Raw genomic sequence first — 24,757 nt, forward strand, 5'->3', positions numbered from 1 at the left:
GCTAGCTGAATAGAATATTCAATATTAAGAATGTGGAAGCCAGTACAACAACAATAACAATAAATGAAAACAGAATACAGATTCTTAGATTGAATTTTTAAAACTTAAGTTGTATGTTCATTGGCAAGAGACCCACTTAAAATATGACATGTGATTTTGAAATACATGAGGATGAGAAAGGAGAGAAAAATTAATGTAAATCAAATTACATGAGATTTTCCAAAACTGACTGGTGATCTTTGAAAAGACTATAAAGATCCTAGAAAAAGATGAAGAGAATTTACCCAAGTCATTCGATTTTATGTGTAATTTCTGATAAAACCTCGTACAACAAAATATGATTCATTTTGGGAAAGGAGATTGCTTCAGAACTCAGGGGAAAAAGGTCACCAAGAAAGAGCAGCCAAATTAAAGAGGACTTTCTAGAATCCTTTATAAAACTATAACTTACTTGGAATCCCACTTTTATTTCACAAGTACAAACTACCTCTGTACTTTAAAATAACTTTTTCTGAGAAAGATGTTTAACTTATAACATCAGTGTGTTTCCAAGTGTTTATAAACACTGGGCATTTTCGACACGCACAACCATTATGATTAATTTATAAATCAAAAAATCTGATTGACAAGCAGCTGGTCTACCAAAATGAACCTGTAGGTGGTAAGTGGATGGACGTTTTTGGAGAGCTGGAATCTAATTCCTACGAATTTAAAAACTTGCTGCTGCTAGTAAGTAAAACCCTAAGTATTCCATACTCAAACACTCTTGTTTTGATGACCCTGAGCTTGGTATCATCACGTTGCTCTGATATCAGGAGTCATTGTATTTGGACTTCATAAGGGTGGTGCAACAAGTCACAGTGAATCCTATGTTTGACAGTTTTACCTCTACATGAAAGAAAATAAGCATGTCCCAAAGCCTGCAGGTAGCTCATAGAAGTATAATTGGAAAAGGAAACAGAAACAGTAAAAATATCCTACTATGTAATGAGACAGAAGGAACTATATCATTGTTAAGTTTTTTATTAATCATAGGTATTATCTTTTTAATTAGTCCTATATTAATTACATTGTTAATTCTTGCATCAATATATTTTAAGCATATACAATAATATACCCTAAAAGTGTAATTATCCAATAAAGAACTAAAAATGAGTTAAAAAATATATATATATATACACACACACATATATATATAAAATATATAAAGCATATTTTATATATTTATAAATATACATAAAATATATATATATATAAAAAATAGATTTTTTCCAGGCCATGACGTGTAACTGGTACTGGGATGGCCCTCCTGCCATAAACAGCTAGAAAAACGGGCAAAATAAATAAAGTAACTGTTTGCTGATATTGGTCAGCAGGCATCATGGGACTTTCATCTGTGAGAGAGACGAGTGCTATGATTATCCCAGCTTTCTGCCTGGACATATTTTATGAACTCTGGCACAAGAATGAGAAGCGCACAGAGTATTGTAGTCTCACTGAACTTAAGATCCAAAGACTGGAATTCAGAAAGACTGAAGCCACTGCAATTTGTAGGCAGAGTACCAAAGGAGAGAACTACCCACTAAGGGTTCCAGAAATCCGCTTTGGTATTCCCTTGTGTCTTTAGCTGACTATTAAGCAATGCATGCATAGGATGAGACTGTGATTCAAGCTAAGAAAAACTACCAGGGAGTTGTAAGCAACAACTAGCAGAAATTTAACAAGCCTGGGAGACTTTCACGTTCTGACCAAAGTGGAAAGACCTTGTAAACATGCCAGGTAGTCAGCAGAGACCCCAGAGAAGCCATACCTTAGCAATAGGGCTATAGACCTCACCCAGCAGTGCTTGAAAACAGGCCTTGAATGGATCAAGCTGATCCACTAGCAAATTAACTGCCTCAGAACATTTAAAGGAAAACCAAATAATCATCGTCATCATTATCATCCCCAAATATTCAGAATCCAATAAAAATATTACTATATGTGTAAAGAAGCAGAAATATATGACTTATAACCAGGAGGAGAATTAGTCAATAAAACAGATCCAGAAATGATAGGTAGTAGAATAAGCTGATAAGAACTTTTTAAAAGCTGTTATAAAAATAATTTTTAAAGGATTTTTTTTAAATGTTAAGGTAATGAACTAAGAAATAGAAAATATAAAAATGGAGCAAATACCCTTCTAGAGGTGAAAAAAATACCTGAATGGAAAAATTCTCTGCATGGGCTTCATAGCAGTTTAGATAGTTAAAATATCAGTGAATTTGAAGACAGGACAATGGAAAGTAAACCACCAAGAAAAAACAGACAAAAATGAACATAGTCCTATTGACCTGTGGGATAGTACCAAGTGATCCAATATTTTGTATTTGAAGTCCTATGTTAGGGATAAGGGGACACAAAAATATATATGAGGAGAAAATGGCCAAAAATGTTATGAATTTGATAAAATAGACACCCACAGATCCAAGACACTCGACAAATCTCAAGCAGGCTACTATAGCAAGACCATTATAATCAATTTGCAGAAAATAAAAGGTAATACAATCTTAAAAGCAGCTTGAGAAGAACACACACATTACATGTAAGGAGGAAAAGATAATAACTTCTTATCTGAAGCAATGCGTATCAGAAGACAGTGAAAGACCCCTTCTTAATGAGCTGCCATATTGAAAACTACAGCCTCTCCCTACACATCCTGCCTCCCTTACCCAGCCAGACCTGTTCATGTCCTCCATGGCATTTATTATTCTATCATATACATAATTGCATATTTATGTGTTTGTCTCCTCCAATAGAATGTAATGTTTTTTTTTCCTGATTTGTTGACTGATACATCTTTAAAACCTAGAAAAATAACTTGCATGTAATAGCTCCTCAACAAATATGTATTGAATGAACCAATGAACAAACTACAGTTGTCGTTAAGTGTGTTAGTATTCTCCAGAGAAATAAAACCGACAGACTATGTGTATATGTATAGAAGAGAAAGGCTTATTTTTAAGGAATTGGCTAACATGATTATGGACCCTTGACAGATCCAAAGTCTGCAGGGTAGGCTGTTAGGCTGGAAACCCAGGGAAGAGTTTCTGTTAGAGTCCATCTCCTGGCAGAACTCCTTCTTATTTGGAGAGGTCAGTCTTTTACTATTAAGGCCTTCAACCGGTTGAATGAGATTCACTCATGACAGAGGGTCATCACCTTTACTCAAAGAGTCCACCAACTTAAATGTTAATCTCATCCAAAAAAAAAAAAAAAAAACCCTTCACAGAACCTTCCAGAATAATATTTTGCCAAATATCTGAGTACTGTGGCCTAGTCAAATTGACACATTAAATTAACCATCATAGTAGGATGTGGAAAAACAGTAACTGTTATATGCTGCTGAAATGTAAGGGTATAAGTTGGTAAACCACTTAATTTGGCAATATCTAATAAAATTGAATGCATATCCTACCAGCGAGCAATTTTACTTCCTGTTATATAAAAACATTTATATTAGACCACACTTACATAAGGGAAATACTTATCTAAGGCCACAAATAAACATGTTCAAGAATTTTCCTAAAGTGTTGCTTGTAATAGGAAGAAAATGGAAATAATCTAAACATTTATTGGTGGGGAAATGAATCTGTTAGTTATGGTATATTCTTAGATTGGAATACTGTACAGCAGTTAAAACAAATGTACATATATCAACATGGATTAATTTTTTATTTTGAATGAAAATTAGTTGCAAAAGGATATGTTGTATAGCTTGAATGCCACTTATGTTAATTTTAACAACTCAAAACCATAATTTATTGTTTGTTGCATACGTTTTTTAATCAAGATTATTTTTGCTGCCTAAGATTCTCCTGTTTAATATTATAAAAGAAATCCACAGAAGCATAGGCCTTTGTTCCGTGACATCTTGTGGTGAAGATGACTAGAGATGTGTATAGAGGGTTGTTCAATAGAAGGTCATTAATGTAACCAGTGTGAACCACACTGGTGTACCTCTTTGCATCCATGCCCATTTTGCTAATTCTTACTCTTCTAGAACAACTTATAAAATAATCTGTGATGAAACTTCGAAGTCAGGGATATTAATATTCAAATTGGCGGATTGGGTGTATTTTCAGTTAAAGAATAAACTGAATTTAAATAAAAATCACATTGAGTCATTATGACATTTAGTTACATCTATTGATATATTCTACTTAAATATTTTATTATGTTTTGTAAAACTGTAACTAAGAATGAAATAAGTTAAAATTGATGATCACCTTTTTTTCTGGTAACTTTTTTATCCATTCATAAGTTTGGGGTAAACTTACGGTCTTTGAGGTTAACCTTTATTTTTTACTTAATTTAACAATGCTCTCGCAAAAAATATATTCTAATCGACTCCCTGCACTGTCTTTATTTCCTTACTAGTTGTCTGATGATGGTCGCTATGTTTTGTTATCAATAAGGGAGGGATGTGATCCAGTAAACCGACTCTGGTACTGTGACTTACAGCAGGAATCCAATGGCATCACTGGTAAGTTATCTTTCAAACACAGATAATTATTCTAGAAAGCTCCATTAAAAAGCAATTATTTTGGTCTTCTAATTGATTTCCCAGGAAACCTTCTTCTATTTAACCACATCATCTCAGTTCATCTGATTTTTTTATTCCTGTATTATTCCATAAAATGAAGAAAAATTGACTTAAGTTATTTGTTGACTTTAGCATGTTCTCTGTAGATTGAGGTTAACCATATGTTTTGCATATGAATGTGAAAATATCCCGTGAGTATTACAGATGAAGAGTGTTAAGGAGAAGCTGGCCCTTTGGTCTGTAAAACATTATAACTGTCTAGATGTATATGAGCTTCGGCAGCTCATATACTAGATGTAGGGGTGTGAACTGTCACAAGCAAGAGATAGGAGACCAGTGAGAATTTACCAGGTTAACAGGAAATCGTAACACAGATACTTAGTACTGAGCCTCATGCACAGTAACAGCCTGATATTCCTTCATAAAGTCTCGTATGTCATGGTAATAAGCGTAGAATTAGCCAGTTGCAAATTCTGGAGATGGCTCATTTCAAATGTTGTTCTCTTCCAACATCTATAATATATCAGCACCACCATCAGCATTAAAGCTTTTCAACTGCAAGATTTACTATGCTGAAAATTCCCAGACCCCATCAGAGATATGCTGGTACCCAGATAAAGACATTAAACTAATTACACCATTGTTCTGGTTAATGTAAAATAAATATATTTTAGAGATGGATTTTGAAACTATACAATATTGAGTGCCTTTCTAATTATTAATTAGATTACCTCATTATTGGTATCTAATCTGCATTACACTGTGATAAGAAAATATATAAATATTTTTTTAGTACTGATTGGGCATTGTATCATTTTTAAACTTCTCTAAGATCTGCATTCTAATATTCTTAGATATTACAGAACACCATTCACACATACTGCAGGATGACATTAACAACTTTATTCTAATGCTAAATATATATCTATTAAAGAAACGTTATTTTTCAGTTTGAGACAAAGATACACTCATTTTGATCTCAAGAAAATTTCATCAACCACATCAGTTTTCACATTCTCTTATAGGAGCAAACCACCACCCAAGAATTGTTCACTTGAGTTGCAAGTCCAGGTCTATATAGAACTGATCTCTGAAATCTGAAAGAAACAGTGGCAGTTGTTAATGTGCTGTTACCCTGTACAATATTTTTGTGCGAGTCTGAGATGGTGGAAGGGACTTTGCCTTTCTCCAATTTATTATAAATGCCAGTGACAGTGTTCTTCCTCTGGAGAATACTGGTTTCATTTTTCTATTTTTGACTTGATTTTTATATCTTTAAATTATTATATAGGCTTGTTATTAAACAATATAAGTTAACAAATTAAAAACACAAATTGCTTAATTTATTCCAAATACGGAGAAGAAAATTTCATTCACATATTCGTATACTGAACTGCTATTTGCTATGTCCACTTTAATAATAGATAATGATAATTTAAATGACACAGGTGCTAGTAGAACTTGAGGAAACCCTGTTTTCTTCCTGACCTCTTGGTCCTTGTCTTTTTTTTTTTTTTTTTTACCTTATACACTTTTATCCAATTTATCATTGCAAACATTAGTGAGCAGTTAGAGAAGAGGATGTGATACCTACAAATTGGGATTCCAGAAGGAGGACAGGCATAGGTACAATAGGCCCTCATAAACAAAATTAAACAGTGCAGCCATGAATGAACATGAAGAATAAAGGGATGAATCTAAGAAACCCTAAATGGCTGTGATGTGTTCAGATTAGAAGACCCTGTTTACAAAATAAGCCAGGTCCTGGCCTACCCTCCTAACTTTATTTTTCCTTGAGTTACTTGACATTTATCATCTTTGCTTTCTAGGTGGTTTTTGCGCAGCTTAAGTGATGAGCCCAGTGTAGAGTAAGGACTTCATAAATGTTAGCAATTGTTATTTTCCAAATTGTTCCCTTTTTTAATTCTTTCAGGGAACTTTAAGATTACTTTGTCATGATTCCTCATGCTTTCAGTTGATACCTTTCTCTCTATAGTTGGCCTTTCTGCTCCTTTTCTCTGTTCTGACTTCCTTTTTCCTTCATACAAAAACACTTTGTGTAAGGATTTGTGAGCTGTGTGAGTTCAGGTACCTTGTCTGTCTTGCTCTCTGTGGAGTCCCCAGTACCTAGTACAGTGCCTGTCAGATAACAAACATTTTCTTCTTGACCAAACTAGTCTGGCTTCTCTGAGCCCTCTTCTCCACAAGGTCTCAGCCTTGGTTTCCTCCCTGCCCTGCCCCGCCCCACTGCTGGGCCTACATAGCCCTCTTAAATCAAGAATCCCACTACATCAGCTTAGAGAGAATCCCCCACCCTTGATATCTGATCAGATTCCTTATCACCCCCAACCACCATCTCCCTCGTGATAATCTGATTACCTTGGCATGCCTTCACCAGGAGTCCTGTTATGTCAGTTTAGCAAGAGTCCCGCTACCCTGATGTCTCCTCTTAGCAATTTTCCATCCACTAACACCCCATTCTGCTCATTAGCTATAAATCCCCAGTTGTCTTTTCTGTATTTGGAGCAAAGCCCTATCTCTCTCCCTGTATTACAGCAATAGTCTTGACACCTATTGCATTAGTCTTGAATAAAGTCCTTACCATTTTCACAAGGGTCAAAATAATTTTTACTTTAACTCAGACTCCTAGTTGGTACCAGCTTGTCCTGAATGACTTCACTTGCCTCTTTAGGGATCCGTGTCCTCAGGTGGCCCTGATTTATAAGCATACATCCTGCATCAGTAACTGTTAATTTTCTTATGAGAATTTTGAATCTTTATCTTTTAGGCCTGCTAATTTTTTTTTTTTTAAGTTAAATTTTTTTCCTTTATTGAAGTCTAAGGATGATGAATAGGTAGGTCCAGACTATGTTTTCCAGTCCTATATATTGTATGGGCAGGAGATTTCTGTTTTCTTTTTTTCTGTTCCTTGTTTAAAATCAAAGGTGAAGAAGTATCAAGATATTGCTTAGGACTGCAGGCTGGCATGACATTTTATTAGTTTTGCAACAGAAAAGGCAACTGAGTCTTGATTCCTGTGATTCCTAATGTGATTCATGTTTGCAGATAAGTTGAAATTATTCATCCTGAATCTTACAAGAAAATGATTTGTGTCTGTGTTTTCTTAGTTGTATTTTCCGTACTTTTCTAAATCAAGACTGTTTCTTTTGAATTATATGTATATTTTAATATATAATTATGTATTATATATAAATAAAATATATATGTGTAATTATATATCTACTTTGTTTCTTAAATTTGTTGTAAATAACCTATTTTAAATATATATATAAAGTTGCTTTATATAGACTAAATTTAGAACAAATTTTTACTTATGTTCTACATTACAGTTAATTATCAGGCCTTAGACCTCTTTTCTTTCAAATATATGGACTTTTAAAATTTTCATGAAAATTTAATTTATACCCTGAAAATGTAAGCGATGGTTTTCAACACACTTTTATAACTTATTTAACTTAGTGTGATACAGTTCTGAATTTTTTTTTCTTTTGGAAAAGTGGAAGAGACTACTTATTAACTTCTTTAAAATTTAAAGTGGTTACTTCTGTTGTCTTTATCAACAACTGTCTGTAAGGCTCAGTCGTAAGTGCAGGATTATGTAAATGTCACATTTAGTTATGAAGCAGTCATGTATTGATGCCCCGCTCTAGGCTGTCATCCCTGCCCACAGAGTGCTCCCTACCCACTGGACAGTAGCCGGGAGGTCACCCGTGCCCCATTTCAGGGCAGATCAATGAGGCTGCGACCAAGCATACATCAGAGTTAGGACATCTCTGGAGTTAGAAAACTAAACTCCATCTCCTCTCTTCTTTCTTTTGTTTGTTCCCTTTTCCCTTTGGTTTTTTCATTTCTCTATAGAAGTAATTTCAGCAGCAAAAGGGACACTTACCATTTGGCCATATTCTGAATAAATTTAAAATCATATCAGAGGTTTTTAAATAGAATCTTTAGGAAGCAATGGGCAGGTGAAAAGAACTGTATATATCTAAAATCCTTATTAGTAGTCACACCTGTCTGCTTCAGTACAGCACCCTTAAAACGAGCCCGAAGTAATCTTTGCTTATGTCACAGCACTTATGAAGCTATTTGGTGGAAAAGGTGGATGATGCAGACATATTAATTTTTGTGAGCAAATATCAGCTTATCCTGTATTTCACCCAGACTTTCACTAACCTGTCTCTCCCCTTTTTCCTTTTTTTTGCTGAAAGTTTGATCATTTTAGATTGGTAAGGTTTCAGTGCTCACCATGTCCTTGTTTTAATGTTTTCACATCATTAATGAGAATTAGCTTTTTTCTGCATAAGAAATTAATCTACACATAACAATAAAAGGAAGCTTGGTGTTTGTCATTTAGCCATCTCTGGCTAATGCAAGGCAGATGACCTCTTGTTTTTAGGTAAGTAGCTAAGACAATATCGACTCCATGGTTCACACCCAGTGGAACTGAATGTCTTTTGGAGGTAGAGTGGAAATGAGGAAGTAAGCATTTCAGAAGCTTCAAATAAATGATTTGTCCAAAGTTTAGCAAAACCATCTGAACATTAAAAGTCAGACTAACGGGAGAAGGACTTCTGTGACAGGCAGGGAGTTATTAGAAAATAGTGTGTGTCTCAGAGTGGGACTGCCAAAAAAAAAAAAAAAAATTGGAACATCAAGAGGCAGTATAAAAATAAGGAAAATAGGAATTTTAGAGTAAAATAAGTAATAATAAAATTCGTACTTTTACTAATTTTAAAACTAGTGATTATAAGGGCTTCTAGGAAAATAATTGTGTTGCTGTGAGATATAAATTTGATTTTAAAAGTTCACTATGAGCAAATCATGCTGTTCAGAAGCCATATTTAGCTTATTTTTGTTGTTCAAAGAATTCCGGCATCATTTGGAATAATAGTAAATATTGTTTATTTAGCATTTACGTATGCCGGATTCTGAGCTACAAATATAGATATGTCATTCAGAAGCCTTTGAGGAGGACGTATGGTTATTCATAGGAAACAGGTTGGTGAAGCCAATTAGCTTTCCTGATGCTATTTAGAAATTCAGACCCATGTCAGTTGAATGGCCAAACTGAGTTCTAACCATCACTATTCAGCAGATGAGATGGAAGGAAGGCATCAGGCCTGAGAGAACAGCCGCCTGCTGGCCCCTTCAGTCTCAAAGCAGGACCCACACTTTGCCTTTGTTTATCGTTTTTTACATGTCAAGCCCTTAGTAAAGTGTAAAGGCACTTTTTAGCTTTTCTTATTAGAGAGCTTGCAAAATATATGAAACAATACCATTGATTGTCAAAGAAAGTAAAAAAAAAATAATGACTTTACTCTAGAGAAAGCATGAGATGACTTATTTTAAGCTAATCTTCACTCAGTAAACAAATCATTCCCAACCAAGAAGCAAGTTTATAAAAAATAATTTTAACTTTAATGTAGAGAAGTTTGGGGATTGAATTCTGCTGGCTTCAGAGTGAATAATGCCACTTACAGACAAAAGAACCTCAGAAAATGTGAGCAGACATTAAGATGGTTTGGAATTTAACTATGTCTCTTTTTTAAAAGTAATTTTTCTATTTTGCATTTAAATTAAGTGTTCTAACGCATGTAGCAAATCTGAATGAGCCCCATTGTTCATCTGAATTGCCATTTCTCTTGAATTATGTCACGGGCCAAAGCCCTGGAGGGGCAGGGAATTCAGGATAGCAGAAGGATTTGGCGAGCTCCTGTTTTGAACATGCTGCCCTGTATAGGCCTGTACTTTGAACTGCTTTTCAAATTTACAGCTGGATTTGTATAAACCCAGCTGCTTTGGTTAATCTAAATGAATTTATGACTTGTAGTATCTGTTTATGACTAAGATTAATGCTTCAGAATTCGGTGGCAGATAAGACCACAAAGTTTTGGGGTTTTTTTTTTCATATTCGTTGGAGCTTGATTGATTAAAACAAATGTACCACATCTTCAGGCTCACCTGATTATACAGAGGTACTGAAGGAAATTTCTACTGTGTTTTGCCTTTGGTAAATGTTTCAGTGACATTTTTTATGGGCTGTAGGGTACAGGGTCATAATAAATACCACTGCAGTGGCTGCAAGACCTTTTCAGGCAGAAACCATAAGGTGTTACTTTGAGAAATAAATGTTTCACATCATGAAATGTTTTATTGTCAAGGGAACATTTAAGGAATCTGTAACATTTCCCAGACCAAGATTCTGTGTCTACAAATGTCATAGTCCAGAAAATTGTCTTATTATTCTTATTATAAAGAAATGTACCTTTCTGATTATCTGCAGATTTTGCATTGCCAGCTAATTTTTTACTTCTAAGGAGTAGTTTTTAAGCTTTTTCCTTCTAAAGTGATGTTTTATGTAGACTAAGATGCAGTTATCTTTGAGTGGTCACCTACTTTTGAAGTTTGTCACTGAAAATAAAATTGTAACTCAAATGCAGAGCTTAATTAATCTTTTATGAAAATTAATTATAAAGATTTCTATTTGATGGAGTTTGTCAGATTGTATATTCTGAATAATCTCCCAACTGAAACAACTGAAATGCTGTAAAAAGTTTGCACAGCATCTTTCTAAGTTTATTGCTAAATTGGCACAAAAGAAGAGAAACCATAGATACCAAAGACAGAAATAAAGGCAGGAATTTTAGATTGTTCCTGAATGTTTCTGCTGGGCCTTGAAGGCTGAGCTTCCCTGTGCCAGCCACCTGGGGCAAGGGTGATGGGAGATAAAGCCTCTCATTCTGCATGGTGTAGAGTCTCATGAGAGATACCCTTAATATAAGGGTGATTGAAAACTAAGCATACCAGTGGTAGAACTGGGGGTGGGGTGAGGGAAAGCGAGAGTAATAAGAACCTGTCTTTACCTTGGCCCTAGTGAAGGGGAACGGTAGGCAGGATGTGAATTCTCCTAAAACATGAGAATGGTTAACCTACACATGGGTGCAGATTGTCTTGATTGTCCCTATAAGGTCCCAAAAGCCTCATACCAATAATGTAATTTAAAGTACTGCCAGTTTTGTTGCCTCCCACTTCTCTGTAGAAGTGCCACTTCAACTCAGGCCTCCAAGGATTCTCACAGATATTGTTTCAAGGGAAATCAGTACACAGTCAAAAATCACAAAGCAGATGAAGAAATTCATCAGCATGAGAAATAGAGCCTGCAGAAACACCAGAGCAAAATTATCAGATTCCTAATGTAAAATAAGCACATTAAATACATGTTTAGAACTAAACGATTAATGTGATGCCTTTACAAAAAATACATGAGAAGCTTAGCAGCATAAACAAGAAACAAGATACTGTAAAGAATGACCAAACATATCTGGAAGAGGACTAACTAGAATTTTACAAATAATATTTTGATTATTAACATTAAAAAATTCAATTATTAGGTTAGAGAAGAGATTAGAGACAGCTAAAGAGAGAACTACTTAAATAGAATATAGATGTAAAGAAATTACCTAGAATGTAGCCCACCATGAGGTGGAAAGCATATGAGTGGTCACCAGACATGGTAAAGAGCAAATCTTTCCAGAAACGATAAGCTACGTAATTGGAACCAACCATTCTGCAGAGGACAACTGGCCCAAGATATGACCATGAAAATGATATACCTCTCTTAATATCAAAGTAGACTTTAAAGTAAAAAGCATTACTAGAGATAAAACTTCATAACCATAAAAGGTTTGATATAGTTTTATTTAAATACAGTAATTCTAACTTTGTATATCTAACAGCATGATTTCAAATACAGAGAGCAAAAACTAACAGAAATACAAGTAAAAATGACATATCTACAATCAGAAGAACATTTTAACAAACTTTTTTTGTGGCTGATAAAAAAAATGGCCCCTCAAATCAGTAAATATATAGATTTAAGCAATATGATTAACTAATAACTTAAAAAACATATCTAGCTTATCACACCCAAAGGCTGCAAAATACACACTTTTCGTTCACAGAAACATTTAAAGGTCATTTAAGGGAAAAAAATTAGGCCATAAAGCTTTTCCAAACTAATTTTAAAAGATCGAAATCATACGTTGTATGTTCTTTGAACCCAGTAGGATTTAGCCAAAAGTCAATAGCCAGAGGGCAAAAATCTCACAAACTTAATATCAAGTGAAAGAAATCAGACACGAAAGAATACATGTTGCATGGTTTCATTATACATGAAGTTCAAAAATAAGGCAAGATTAGGCTGTAGTGTTTATGGATGCATATTAAAGCTGAAAAAAGAACAAAAGACGAAGAAAGTGATGACCATAAAATTCAGGATGGTATTTACCTTTAGGAGGGATCAGGGCGTGTTCAGAATATCCTAGTGAACGAAATTACTTCTCATTATCAAAAATGCATTGACTATCCTTATATGCTTATTCTTCCAGATGAACTTTAGCATGATGTTGTCAAATTCTCTAAATATCTCATTTGGATTTTGATTGGAATTGTGTTAAATTTATAGATTTCCTCTGGGATTATTTGTACCTATGAAATATTGAATCTTCCCATCTAGGGATATACTGTGTGTTTCTAGTTATTCAGGTTTCAGTGGTAGTTTTTAAGATTCTTTAGAAAAATTTTCGAGCTTTCTTCATATAGATTCCACATTTCACATTAAAGTGCATTCCTAAATATTGCATTAATTTTACTTCTATTGTAAATGAGTTCTACCCCTATATTTTCTACCTGGTTGTTGCTGGCATGGAAGAAAGCTATAGATTTTTTAAAACTGCTTATAATTAGTTTTAATTCCAATTATTTATTTAAAAATAATGTTGACTTTTGTTGAGTAGGTATTAGTAGTCACTTTATAATAATTTTTTTATTTATTTACTATTCCTAGTTTATAGTTAAGAAAATGAGGTTTAGACAGGGGATAGAAAGATTGCTCAAGGTCACACAACTAAATAATGGTAGAGCTGTTTTAATCCAGTTATGTCTGACCAAAAACTCTCTGCCATGGGATTATATTTTTCTTGATAAATTTAATTCAGCAAATTATATAAAGATACTATGCTATGGAGATGAATCAGATAATGAATGTAAAATTGCCCTGAAAGATTCAAGGAATATAAATGAACTATCCAAATTAATATAGCAATTTCACTGTGAAATGGAAGCTCAGAGATTAATTGGAGAATAGCTAAGACTTGGCATCGCCTTTCAGTAGTTTAGAAGTTATCGAACTTTTTGTTTATGAAACTCAAGAGGTACACTGAACATCTATGTCTGATACATTGTGAAGCAGATGTCTTAGAATTTTTTTTTTTTTAATATTAAAAGTGCCATTTAGTGAGCCATTTAAACAATGATAGTGAGCCACATTTAAGATTTATTTTAGTGATGACCATCTCCAGACTGGTTCTCAGCACTAAAGGACTGGGCAGTGTTCTTTCTTTCATTTAATACCAATTTTATTTTGCACCTTTGAAGTACCTGCCACTCTGTTTAGGTGCTGTGTGTTAAATAGTGAATAAGAAAGAAATTACAAACAAGCAAATAACTACATATCTTGAGAGAAGTGCTTTAAAATATGATCTGGGTACCGATAAAAGGTGCCTAGCTATTTGAGAGTGGGCCAGGCGGAGGAAACACCCTGTAACAGGGTCTGGAAGCATCTTTTAAGGAACCTGACAAAGGCCAGTGCCTCTGGAGGACAGGGATGAGGCGAAACTTGGCAGGACGTGAGGTTGTCTATGTAGGCAAGATCACGGAGACTGTAAAAAGGAATTTGGATTTTATTCAAAGAATAATGGGGAATTTTTTAAGAAAGGCACCAACATGGACCAGTTTAGGATATTAAGACTTGGTGGCTGCTGCACTAAGATCAAAAGTGGCAATGGGAAGAGTAGGCAGGAAGCTAATGCTGCAGACCAGGGCTGGCTAATCCTTTGTTATAAGCTCTGTCCTTCTGTGTGCTGAAGCGTGTTTAGCAGCATCTCTGGCCTCTACCCAGTAGATGCTTATAGTGGCCCGCCTCTCACTTTCCAAGCTGTGACGACCAAAAATGTCTACAGACATTTCCAAATGTCTCCTGGGGTGGTGGAATCATCCCTGATTGAGAGTCACTGCTGTAGACCCAGAGGGAAAAGATGAAGACTTGGAACGGTATGATGGCAGCAGAGATACAGAGATGTGCTCAGATTTGGGACATGCTCAGGTAGAAAAGGGTTTACAGATTATGTGGGGTGGTGGGCTGAGAGCAGAGGTCCTTCACTCTCTTTCATTGCCAGATTTTTCAGGAAAAAAATTCCTTCCCATTTTTTTAAAACCTTAAAATTTACCCACCCTTGTCCTTGCTCCTTCTCAAGCCTTAGATCTTTCAAATACTGTGTATGCTTTATGTTCTCCAGATAGAAGAGATACACTCTCCCTTCCCTACACACAAACCACACCATTTTAAATTCGGGAGTGGTGACAGGGATGCTTGATCTCTCACTAGGAATCCTGAAGTGGGTAAAACTGATTGACAACTTCGAAGGAGAATACGACTATGTGACCAACGAGGGGACAGTGTTCACGTTCAAGACAAACCGCCATTCTCCCAACTATCGCCTGATCAACATCGACTTCACAGACCCTGACGAGTCTAAGTGGAAAGTGCTCGTTCCTGAGCATGAGAAAGATGTCTTAGGTAAGACTGCTGCTTGAAAATTGTGCTTTTGTGTTTGGTACAAACATCAGCAAATTGGTATATCTCTCATTCTCGCGTGACCAGTGTACAAGGTAAAGAACCTTCAACCTCAAATCGTTGGAAATGAAGTGCCTAAATATAACACAACCAAGTATTTACTATTTGACGTCTTTTTAGTTAGGACAGTGCCATGCAGGGTCCTCATGATCATTGTGAAGGTATGATCAGACTATCAAAGATAGTGCTTTTTTTTTAATATCAGTCGTCTGCGTAGTTATTGTCTGATAATAATCAATTTAATTTTTCTAACCATTTGGATTTAGAATCTTTAGCTTTTAGCTTTCGAATAACCTTTGGCTGTTTATATTATCCATATTGTGAATCGTAGGGTAGGTTGACAGTCCTCTTATTAGAAAAGAGAATAGACTCTCGTTGTCAGATTGAATTGAAATCTTATTGCAGTTGCTGCTGTGTGCACCGAGCCGCATTAACCACTTGAGAATCTCACCTCTGTTATCAGTCGTGTTTCATAGCGCCTCTAAGTTCCCTTTTACTCATTTTTTCTGTGATTTTCCAAAACTGATATGCTGCTTTATAAATTATTTATTGCTTGAAAGCTGGATTTGATTAGAATAAGACTCACTAATTTTGCTACAGTTTTTTACACAAAAGGAGAGTCCAATTATCTTTAAGCCAGTAAAGAGTTTACTTATTGGAAGTGAACTTCTGCTGATGGGTTGAATGGGGATAAAAGCTAGGGCCATCCCAAAATGGCAAGGTATAAGGTATATGATTAGGAAAATAATTCCTTTTGTGATCTGCAAAGTGACCCTGTCTCAGATAAAGCAGTCCTTACAGGTGTTTTCAGTGAGTTAAATGCACAGGTGTCAGAGTCATACAGATCCAGGTTTATGTCCTGGAAAAGTAAGAGACTTTCTCCCCTGGCTGAAAGCATTGTGCTCTGTGCCTGGCAGGTGTTTGAGCCTGGCTTTCCTTAGCAGGTAGAGGGGGAATGTGGGCAGGTGGTTACGCTCACTCTCACCTTCAGTGAGAGCTTTTCATAGGCACTCGTGGGCCCTTCCTCCCGCAGTTCCCTTAGCCCTAGAGGAAGCAGCACTCTGAGTCTTTGAGAGTCTCCTCAGCCCCTGGGCATCTAGCTGCACCCCTCCACCTTTTCCTGTACGGAGGTTTCCACACTCCTCCAGGTAGTTCTATTAGATGGGACCCAAGACAACCACATGCCCGCTCTATCAGGCAAAACTCACATCTGCACATCCGAGGCAGCAGCCCATTCCAGCCCTTCCCCTAAAGTACTTAGTCAGCCCTTCTCCTTTCTGGACATTCTAGTCACAGCGCCTTTAGCTTCTCGGGTTTGGATTAGGCACCAGTGCTCTGTCCGCCTCAGGCTGAGTTTCTTCCCCATGGGGAGGGGGACTTAAGACCTCCCCATGAAATCCCTTCCGTTGTCTCTTTAAAACCCTCCATTTACTCTGTGACCCTCAGTTATATTTGGATGAGGTGTCCATGAGTCAAAGAACAGGTTTTTGGCCATTTCCTTTAACATCTTCAAGTGAAGAATCTGGTTTGTAGTGACTTTGCTAGCCTAATAGCTTCTGTCCAAACTGAGACAGAGTGCCTGCCCCACCTCCACTAACCCCTCCCCCACCAAAGGATGCTAATAGCCAGATTTAGGGAGTGCTTCATAAATGCCACATGAATTGACCTCATGTATTAGCAGGTCCAAGTGAGTGAAATTTTGGTGGCATAAGTGTCATGTAGCGTGCCCTCAGTGTTTTTCAGGTACAAGTCAGGTTGGAACAGTGATTCACATATAGGGAGCTATCAGAGATGTTAATTATTTTCCAAGACATGTGACTTTTCTTCCTTTTAGCACCCCCCAAAGTGGTTTGACTGTGCCTTAAGGTAACATCCTATTTCACTTGTAGATGTAATGAAATGCAAATCAATGACCTGAGATTTGGGGGGTGATGTATTTTTATAGCCTCCCTTCTGAAAGATTTTAAGTTCTTTAGACTGGAAAGGGGAAGCCTTCAGTATTCACTAGATCTCATAAATTCAAAGAGAGGCACAATTGAATTTTCTATATATCATTAGCACAGAATGCCCTATTGAGAATAAAAACTAGAGATGAGTCATAAAGTATAGCTCTAAAGTCAGCTTTTATTAATGACCATCTACAGATCAGCTTGTCTTTTTCTGATTCACTTTGTTTGTTTTATAATTCTGATATACTCATAGTTAATGCAGATTAATTATTCTTTGACAGAAATAATTTACTTCAGTTTTTTCCCCATACTTTCTTTAAAACATTCAAGCCACATGAAATATATTGCTTGATTGAGGCACTTTAAAAAAATCATATTGGAGAATGAGCAAATGACTTTTAGATGTAAGAATAGAGAGGGAAGAAAGAGTTCTTTATATCTTCACTTGAGGAAAATTTTATTTTGGTAATCTAAACAACTCAACAAGATTGAGACCTCTAGTGATCTTCAGAGTTCCTTCTGGCAGATGCCCTGTTCGTGTTGATAACTGATAATGTTATAAGCGTGAATTGCTAGTTTCTTAGGTTATAAAAGTAAGCATTGTCAAGGATCCCACCACCACATCCCCGAGAAAGGCTTGTCTGTTCCACATGTTTGAGCTGTTCCCTGCAGCCCTGTGTCCTTGTTTCTGTCCACTGCAGCATCTCTCCCTCTGGATTGCCTGTCCTTATCTCGGGCTAATCTTGTCTGAAACGAACTGGATTGTGCTCTCTGCCTGCCCTTCTGTTTTCTCCTTTCCCCATTCCCTCGCTCACCTCCACTCTCCCAGCTCTGTCCGTTGGCAGCACCATTATTGAAGTCGCAACCCTGGTTGTCCAGAAGGTCTCATCTCTCCACCTTACTCTCCATATCCCCACAGTCACCAAGTCCTGGGGAATCTTGGGAAACGACTTTATTCCCCCTCGATTTGATTTGATTGGTTCATTGCAGTAGTGTTCTTACAGTTCTCCCCTGCATCCTTTTGTGTACCTTCCGTGTTCTATATCCTTCACTGATGTGATCCTGATTTGTGTCACTTCTCTCCAAACATTAGCTCCTCAGTGAAAGCAAACTCAGAGCTCAACTCCACTCTTCCCCAGCTCACTGACTCCACCTTGAGACCACCACCACCACTGCCACCCAGCCCCAAACTGAACAGATTTTTTCTTCTTGAAAATCGATCTCTCACTTGATCTCTTTACCAGCCTCTCTCCCATCCGTCCTGCTGTTCAATCATTCATTCGTTCATTTTCCTTTTTTCTCTTCTCATCCCTAGCTTGCTCCTCATTCCTTAAGTCGCCTGACTTCTTACCTTAACCTCATCCCTGCTGACACCACCCCAGGCACCCCCATCTCCACACCCCTGTCCTCAAGATGCAGCTTGGCACTTGCTGAAAGGCTGTCACTTTTTCAGGTCCCCAGGCAACCACCCACTTACCTTTGCTTACACATTACTACTAGTATTTTCATCTGATTGTATGTTAGGGGCAGAAGTGATATCATCTTCCTGCTTGTCTCTCAGCACCTTGCAGGTTACCAAGGGCTTAATACATTTTTATTGAATAAGCAACCCTGACAGAAATGAATCATGATTCAGTTTTTATTCTTTTCCTTCTTATATTTCCTGTAGCATGATATTGGACACAAAATAGGTAGGCAGTTTATTTGTAGTACGCACTCTATCTAGATTGTCAAAAGCTCCTGGCCCAAGTTAGAGAATATTTTGTTTCCTCTGGACATGACAGTGATAATCATTTATTAAAGGAGTATGCTGGAAGTTAGATGAATGATTAAAACCAGTTATAAACCGGATATAAAATCACTTTGCAAGTCTCACTGTTGCATAGCACAACGGATTGCTCAAAAACTATTGTTCGATGACATAAGTATGCTTTTTACTCTTTTTCAAAACTACATTAGGCTTTGTCTATCCTTATCTTTTCAGAATGGGTGGCTTGCGTCAGGTCTAACTTTTTGGTGTTATGCTACCTCCATGACGTGAAGAACACTCTGCAGCTTCACGACCTGGCCACTGGTGCTCTCCTCAAGTCCTTCCCGCTCGAGGTCGGCAGCATTGTGGGGTACAGCGGCCAGAAGAAGGACACTGAGATCTTCTATCAGTTTACTTCCTTTTTATCTCCAGGTGAGAGTCTTTTTACCAATGTTGTTCAGTTTAAAAATCATACTAATATTTGGGTCTCTTTTGGGAAATGGAGATATAATGCTATTATTGAAAACCACATTTGCTGTATTACAGCCAAAATTAATGAGAATAAAACCATAAAACAGACACTCAGAACAAAGGGAAATGCGAACACCTAAAACTACAGTCTTGTTAATCTTATATCCTGAGTCTCTCTTCTGGGGTCAGGACCAACTGTTGTTCTAAGTTGTTTGAAAAATTGGTATGAACAAGGATAACCTTAGATCCAGCCTTTGGTCTATATGTACTAGGACACACACAGTGCAGATAGCTAAAAGCTTAAAATAAAAATCTGTAGTCACATCTGGCATTAAAAAACTGTTTTCTAGAACAGACTGAGAATAAATTCCGCTTTTGTTAAACTGAATTAAAAGTTAATATTCTAAATATATAGTTTTATGTTATTTGGAAAAATCTTGTTTTTTGGTTCTAATAAAAAGAAAAAAACACTTATAAATCGTAGTTTTACGTTTCATGGTATGGGTTAATTTTCCCCAAAGTCAACACAGCTCTCTTTTTAACTTTTTTTAAGTTGCTCACACTCATTTTGCTTTTCTTTGGCTGCATCGTTTTTGTCATAGCCGAAGCCATCTTACACTGATTTATCCCAGGAGCCTGGCCTCAGTTGGCAGTTTGCATTCGACTGAGCAGACCCTGTCCTAAAATTTATCTGGCTGAAAAAACTTTTGCATTTTTCCTTGTTTGTTTTCAAGCTCCTCCATAGTCCTTTTGGTCCTACCCAGTTTCGTTGCAATAATTTGATCCTTGGCAAATAAAGCAGGCAGAGGGGAGAGCTAGGCGGGTACTGAAGTGGCTCTGCCTTCCTCCTGAGATATAGCCAGACAACAGTGGTGCTTCGTCCACTCTCCCCCCCCACCCTCCGCACCCCGCACCCCGACGCCTCAGAATCATAGAGCAGGCAGTCTATAAGGAATCTTACCATTACAGCAGATTGCTGTCTGGGTTATTAAAACCAAAAGAGTGGTATTCTGTAGTAGGTCTGATGGGATACCTGGAGCACCTAGCAAGCTTTACTTTGCCACATGTCTTTCAGACAACCTATGGAGCTAGGAAAAGTGCCCAGAAAGATGAACAATGCCCAGGGCCAGGAATCAAGGACTGACAGGTCAATAACCCCACATCAGGATGTCTTGCACTTCACTCCTCCCAGAACTGGGGTACAGTGGCAGCCAATGGACAGGAACCAAGAAAACCAGTTTCCTCCAGATAGCCATTCTCAACCCACTGCTCTAGAGCCCACAATTTATTTGCTCACCTTACGTTGGTTCTAGAAATTTTACATTGGAAAATTTCTTAACTTAAACGTGTTAAATGGATAAAGGGCAATGAGAAGAACAGCGTAGGGGGGTGACTCACCTGCTCTTAATAAAAACCAGAGTCACAAAAGGCCTGTGAACCTCTTTCAGTGACCCCATGTGGCCATTTATTTCAGGAACGAGCTCATCGTTACCTGGGGAAGAAAGGACTCATTGTCCTAGTGTAAAACAGTGGATTCTTTGCCAAGCAGTGAAATATTATCCATGGCTGTGGCTGTAAAGTTTGAAAAGAGAAGTGTGCTCTTAGTTCTGAACCGCCAGTTAGCTTCTGAACTAGCTTTAATTTGTAACTGTAATACTTTATTCTTCTCCATTGTCTTTTCTGATTCATTTTGCCTCCGTTGTTTTCTTTTCTCTCCTTAATGCAATTTGCTATCTAAAACCAGAGAACGGGGCTTCCAAACTTAGGCCTTTTGGTCCAAACGTAAAACTGGCCATCAGATAATTAAACAAGATCTCTTGAAAGCAAGAATTGTCAGTGTGCATATCTATACATCTGTACATACATATCATCTAAAAAGGCTGTCTTGCCCTGGTCTTTGAAGGTCAGCCATCCACTACTGCAATAAACAACAGAGATACTAAATTATAAGCCCCAGGACTAAAAATAACTACAGCTCCATCTGTTACAGACATGTGATATATTTGGCAGGTACACACCAGCTGACTTTGGTTCCCCTGGAGGTACATAGTGAAGATGTGTCTTGAGCCCAAGCCATTTAGGACTCTTTAGTACCTTGAGTCACACATGGGAGAAAACAGGCAGCCAGGGCAGTTTGGAGCATGATGCTCTTATCTCCTGTGGCTCAAACCACTTAGTGGTTGAGCCACTTAATTCTGTACTCATGAAACCCTGGAAGGTTGTCTAAGGTTAGCTCCAGACAGACTTGCACATTGTAATAATCCAATACTGCAATCACAGTATATGGCTCTGGGATGCAGCAATGAGAAATCAAAGAGCCTTTCCCAGACAATTTGGGAAAGGCAGTCACAGTATATGGCTCTGGAAAGCAGCAATGAGAAATCAAAGAGCCTTTCCCAGACAATTTGGGAAAGGCAAAATAAATGAATGAATGAATCAATGAATCAATCAAACAAACAAACAAACAGACAGACTATTTTTTAGAGGTTCACAGCAAAATTAAGGACAGGGTATAGAGATCTCCCATATACCCCTCGCCCCTACATATGCATAGAATCCACCATTATCAGCACTCCCCCCCCAACCACCCCCCGCCACCGCCAGAGTGTTACATTTGTTACAATTGATGAACCTACATTGACACATCATAATCAAAGCCCATAATTTACCTTAGAGTTAGCCCTTGGTTTTGTATATTCTGTGGCTTTGGACAAATGTATAATGACATGTATCCATCATTGTAGTATCCTACAGAAATCCTGCAGAATATTTTCACTGTCCTAAAAATCCTCTATGCTCTGCTTTTTCATCCCTCCCTCATCTCCCAACACCTGGCAACCAATGATCTTTGTCTTCATAGTTTTGCCTTTTCCAGAATGTCATATAGTTGGAATCAAACAGTATATAGCCTTTTCAAATTGGCTTCTTTCCCTTAATAATATGCATTTAAGGTCGCTTCATGTCTTTTCATGCTTGATAGCTTATTTATTTTTAGCACTGAGTAATACTCCATTGTCTGGATGCAGCACAGTTTATGTGCATGTTCACTCTTTAAGGACATCTTGGTCGCTTCCAGGTTTTAGCAATCATGAATAAGACTGCTATAAACATTCATGTGCAGGTTTTTGTCAGGAAATATATAAGTTTTCAACCCTTTTGGGTAAATCCCAAGGTGCACAAAATTTTTTTGAGAGACTTGTTTTAGTTTTAGGTTTTTTGTTTATTTTTCTTTTAAAAACCTTAAAACCCAACCTATAATCAAATAAAACAGCATCTACATGGGTCACGTAGGCAAAATTCTTTTACCTTCTCTTTATATATCTAATTTTTCCTAGCCCTCTGATTCTTTCATAGTCTCTCCTACAGTTGCCCGTTCCCCCTAACTTCCATTTCTTTTATCTTCTTACATTTATTTTGGATTATAGTGAATTATAGCAAAAATTTCCCAGCTAATCATCTGTGCCTCCTTCTTATTGCTAGCATAGCCTCATTAAAGCACTGTTTTTTCAGGAGACCTGTCTCCTCAAGTCCAGACACCTCCTCTGGCCTTAAAGGACTTCCATAATCCAGTTCTCACTTTCATCCTTAAACTTTGAAATCGATTTTCTAGAGATCATCTAACCAGTCCTCTCTGGTTCATGATTCTAGGATGGTTTCTCCAAACTCCACCTTCCTTATACTTACTGACCAAATATGACAGGACACAAATCATCATTATGTTACAAGAATTCATGTTACAATGTGAATGTGCAGTGGCTAACCTGGACTAACCTAGATGGGTCTATACATAGAAAGTTATTGATCAAATATATTAAGCACTGGTACCTCTGGGTTTAACCCAGCCTTCTCTAAGGTGCCATTTCTGCACAAGAGAGAAAAATAGAGATCAGGCATTTGCCACCCATATACCCTAAAGAGTAGCCAGCCCCTGTTGCCTACTTATTTCATTCTGCTGTTAGAGGATTTGATATCTCATTTTTCTTCTAGATAAACAGGCATTTAGAATATGTTTTCTATTCATTGGCTTTCACATTCTAGTACTTTGATGACCCAGTTAACTGTCAGAGCTGGGGATCTTGGCTCCTAGGTCTTTTGTCAGTCACTATACCAGAGGTAGCAGTGATGCCAGGGTGAGTCAGGTGCTCAGATGGCACTTGCTTATTCTGCATTTTCTTTTTTTTATAGTTGTTCGATTGTTTGGGTTTTTTTTCTTCAAGGATTCAGAATTTTTTGTATTTTGTGGAAGTGGGAGTAGGTACTGATCAAGAAGCTGTTAACATATATATGAAGCTAGCCTTTGCCCTCAAGATTGCATTCATCTAGGCAAGTGTATTCAGTGTGCTGAGTATAGTTGGGAAATACTTTACAGACAAAAATTTAGTTCAACAAGTATCCGAATATAATTTAAACTAAGAAAGCCAATACTTCAGTTACATGTCCCCACTGTCAGTGTTAATCATACACCCTATTATAGTACCTTAAAATAATTTGTGAGCATGAGAATTGAGATAACATTCATAGGGATTAGCAGTCATGCTATTAAGGCATCTAAACATACTGCTCTTTGCCAGTGGGGAGCAGAGTATTGTTTCTCAACTGTTACTGGAGTACATACACAGAGGAGCTGAGAAGAAAGCAAGCAGTCATTTTAATACAAGATCGATCCATTTGAATGTGTCCTGTGGGAGTACCATTTGGTTTCTGGTTTTCCAGCAAGTATTGAGATCACAAAATCGATTTTTCATATAGTTGACAGTGTATATTTAAAGTATTATGTGGGAGGGCTGTTTCCATACCACCCGCTCCGGATGACTAATTCTGTTTCATAAACAACGGCAGTGTTGTTGTTTTCAAACAATAAGGCTCCTCTCACTTGTCGTTTCTTTGATTAAGTTCTTAAATGTCAGATGTAGTAGCATTAAATTCAAGAAATGGAGTTTTAATTATCGGTTAAGTAAGCTAGAATTCTTGGTGCATATTCATCCACTTGTGTACAATTACTGGAATAATCAGAATTTATAAAGCAATTCTAAAATGGCTACCTGATCATCTTTGGTCAGAGACACGCATGTGTGTCCATGAATGAGTGGGTGTCAGGTAGCAGGAGCCCCAGAGTTCCCATCAAATCTGGCTGTTGACCTTGGCAAAGGGCAAATCATTTGAGTTTTCCGTCTCAAATGGCTCTCAGATAAAATGGCCCTACTTGAAGTTTCCCACTTTTTTTTTCTTTACCTATACTTCTAAGTGACCTGTGTGAAGGAGACCTGTTAAGTTAGCACAGTTAGTTG

At 37.1% G+C, this 24,757-nt stretch overlaps 1 protein-coding gene across 1 annotated transcript in view; it reads left to right on the forward strand.

Moving 5' to 3' along the window:
- The window catches only part of PREP (prolyl endopeptidase), a gene marked incomplete at its 5' end in the record, with an annotated part of 101,479 nt that overhangs the window by 32,065 nt on the left and 44,657 nt on the right, over nucleotides 1-24,757 (forward strand). Inside the window, 3 exons of the mRNA XM_023530932.1 lie at nucleotides 4,420-4,525; nucleotides 15,051-15,242; nucleotides 19,233-19,430. Coding sequence (XP_023386700.1) covers nucleotides 4,420-4,525; nucleotides 15,051-15,242; nucleotides 19,233-19,430 — 496 coding nt within the window. The remainder of the gene's footprint in view (nucleotides 1-4,419; nucleotides 4,526-15,050; nucleotides 15,243-19,232; nucleotides 19,431-24,757) is intronic.

Source organism: Pteropus vampyrus, unplaced genomic scaffold, assembly GCF_000151845.1.
Source record: "Pteropus vampyrus isolate Shadow unplaced genomic scaffold, Pvam_2.0 Scaffold58, whole genome shotgun sequence".
NCBI lineage: Eukaryota > Metazoa > Chordata > Mammalia > Chiroptera > Pteropodidae > Pteropus > Pteropus vampyrus.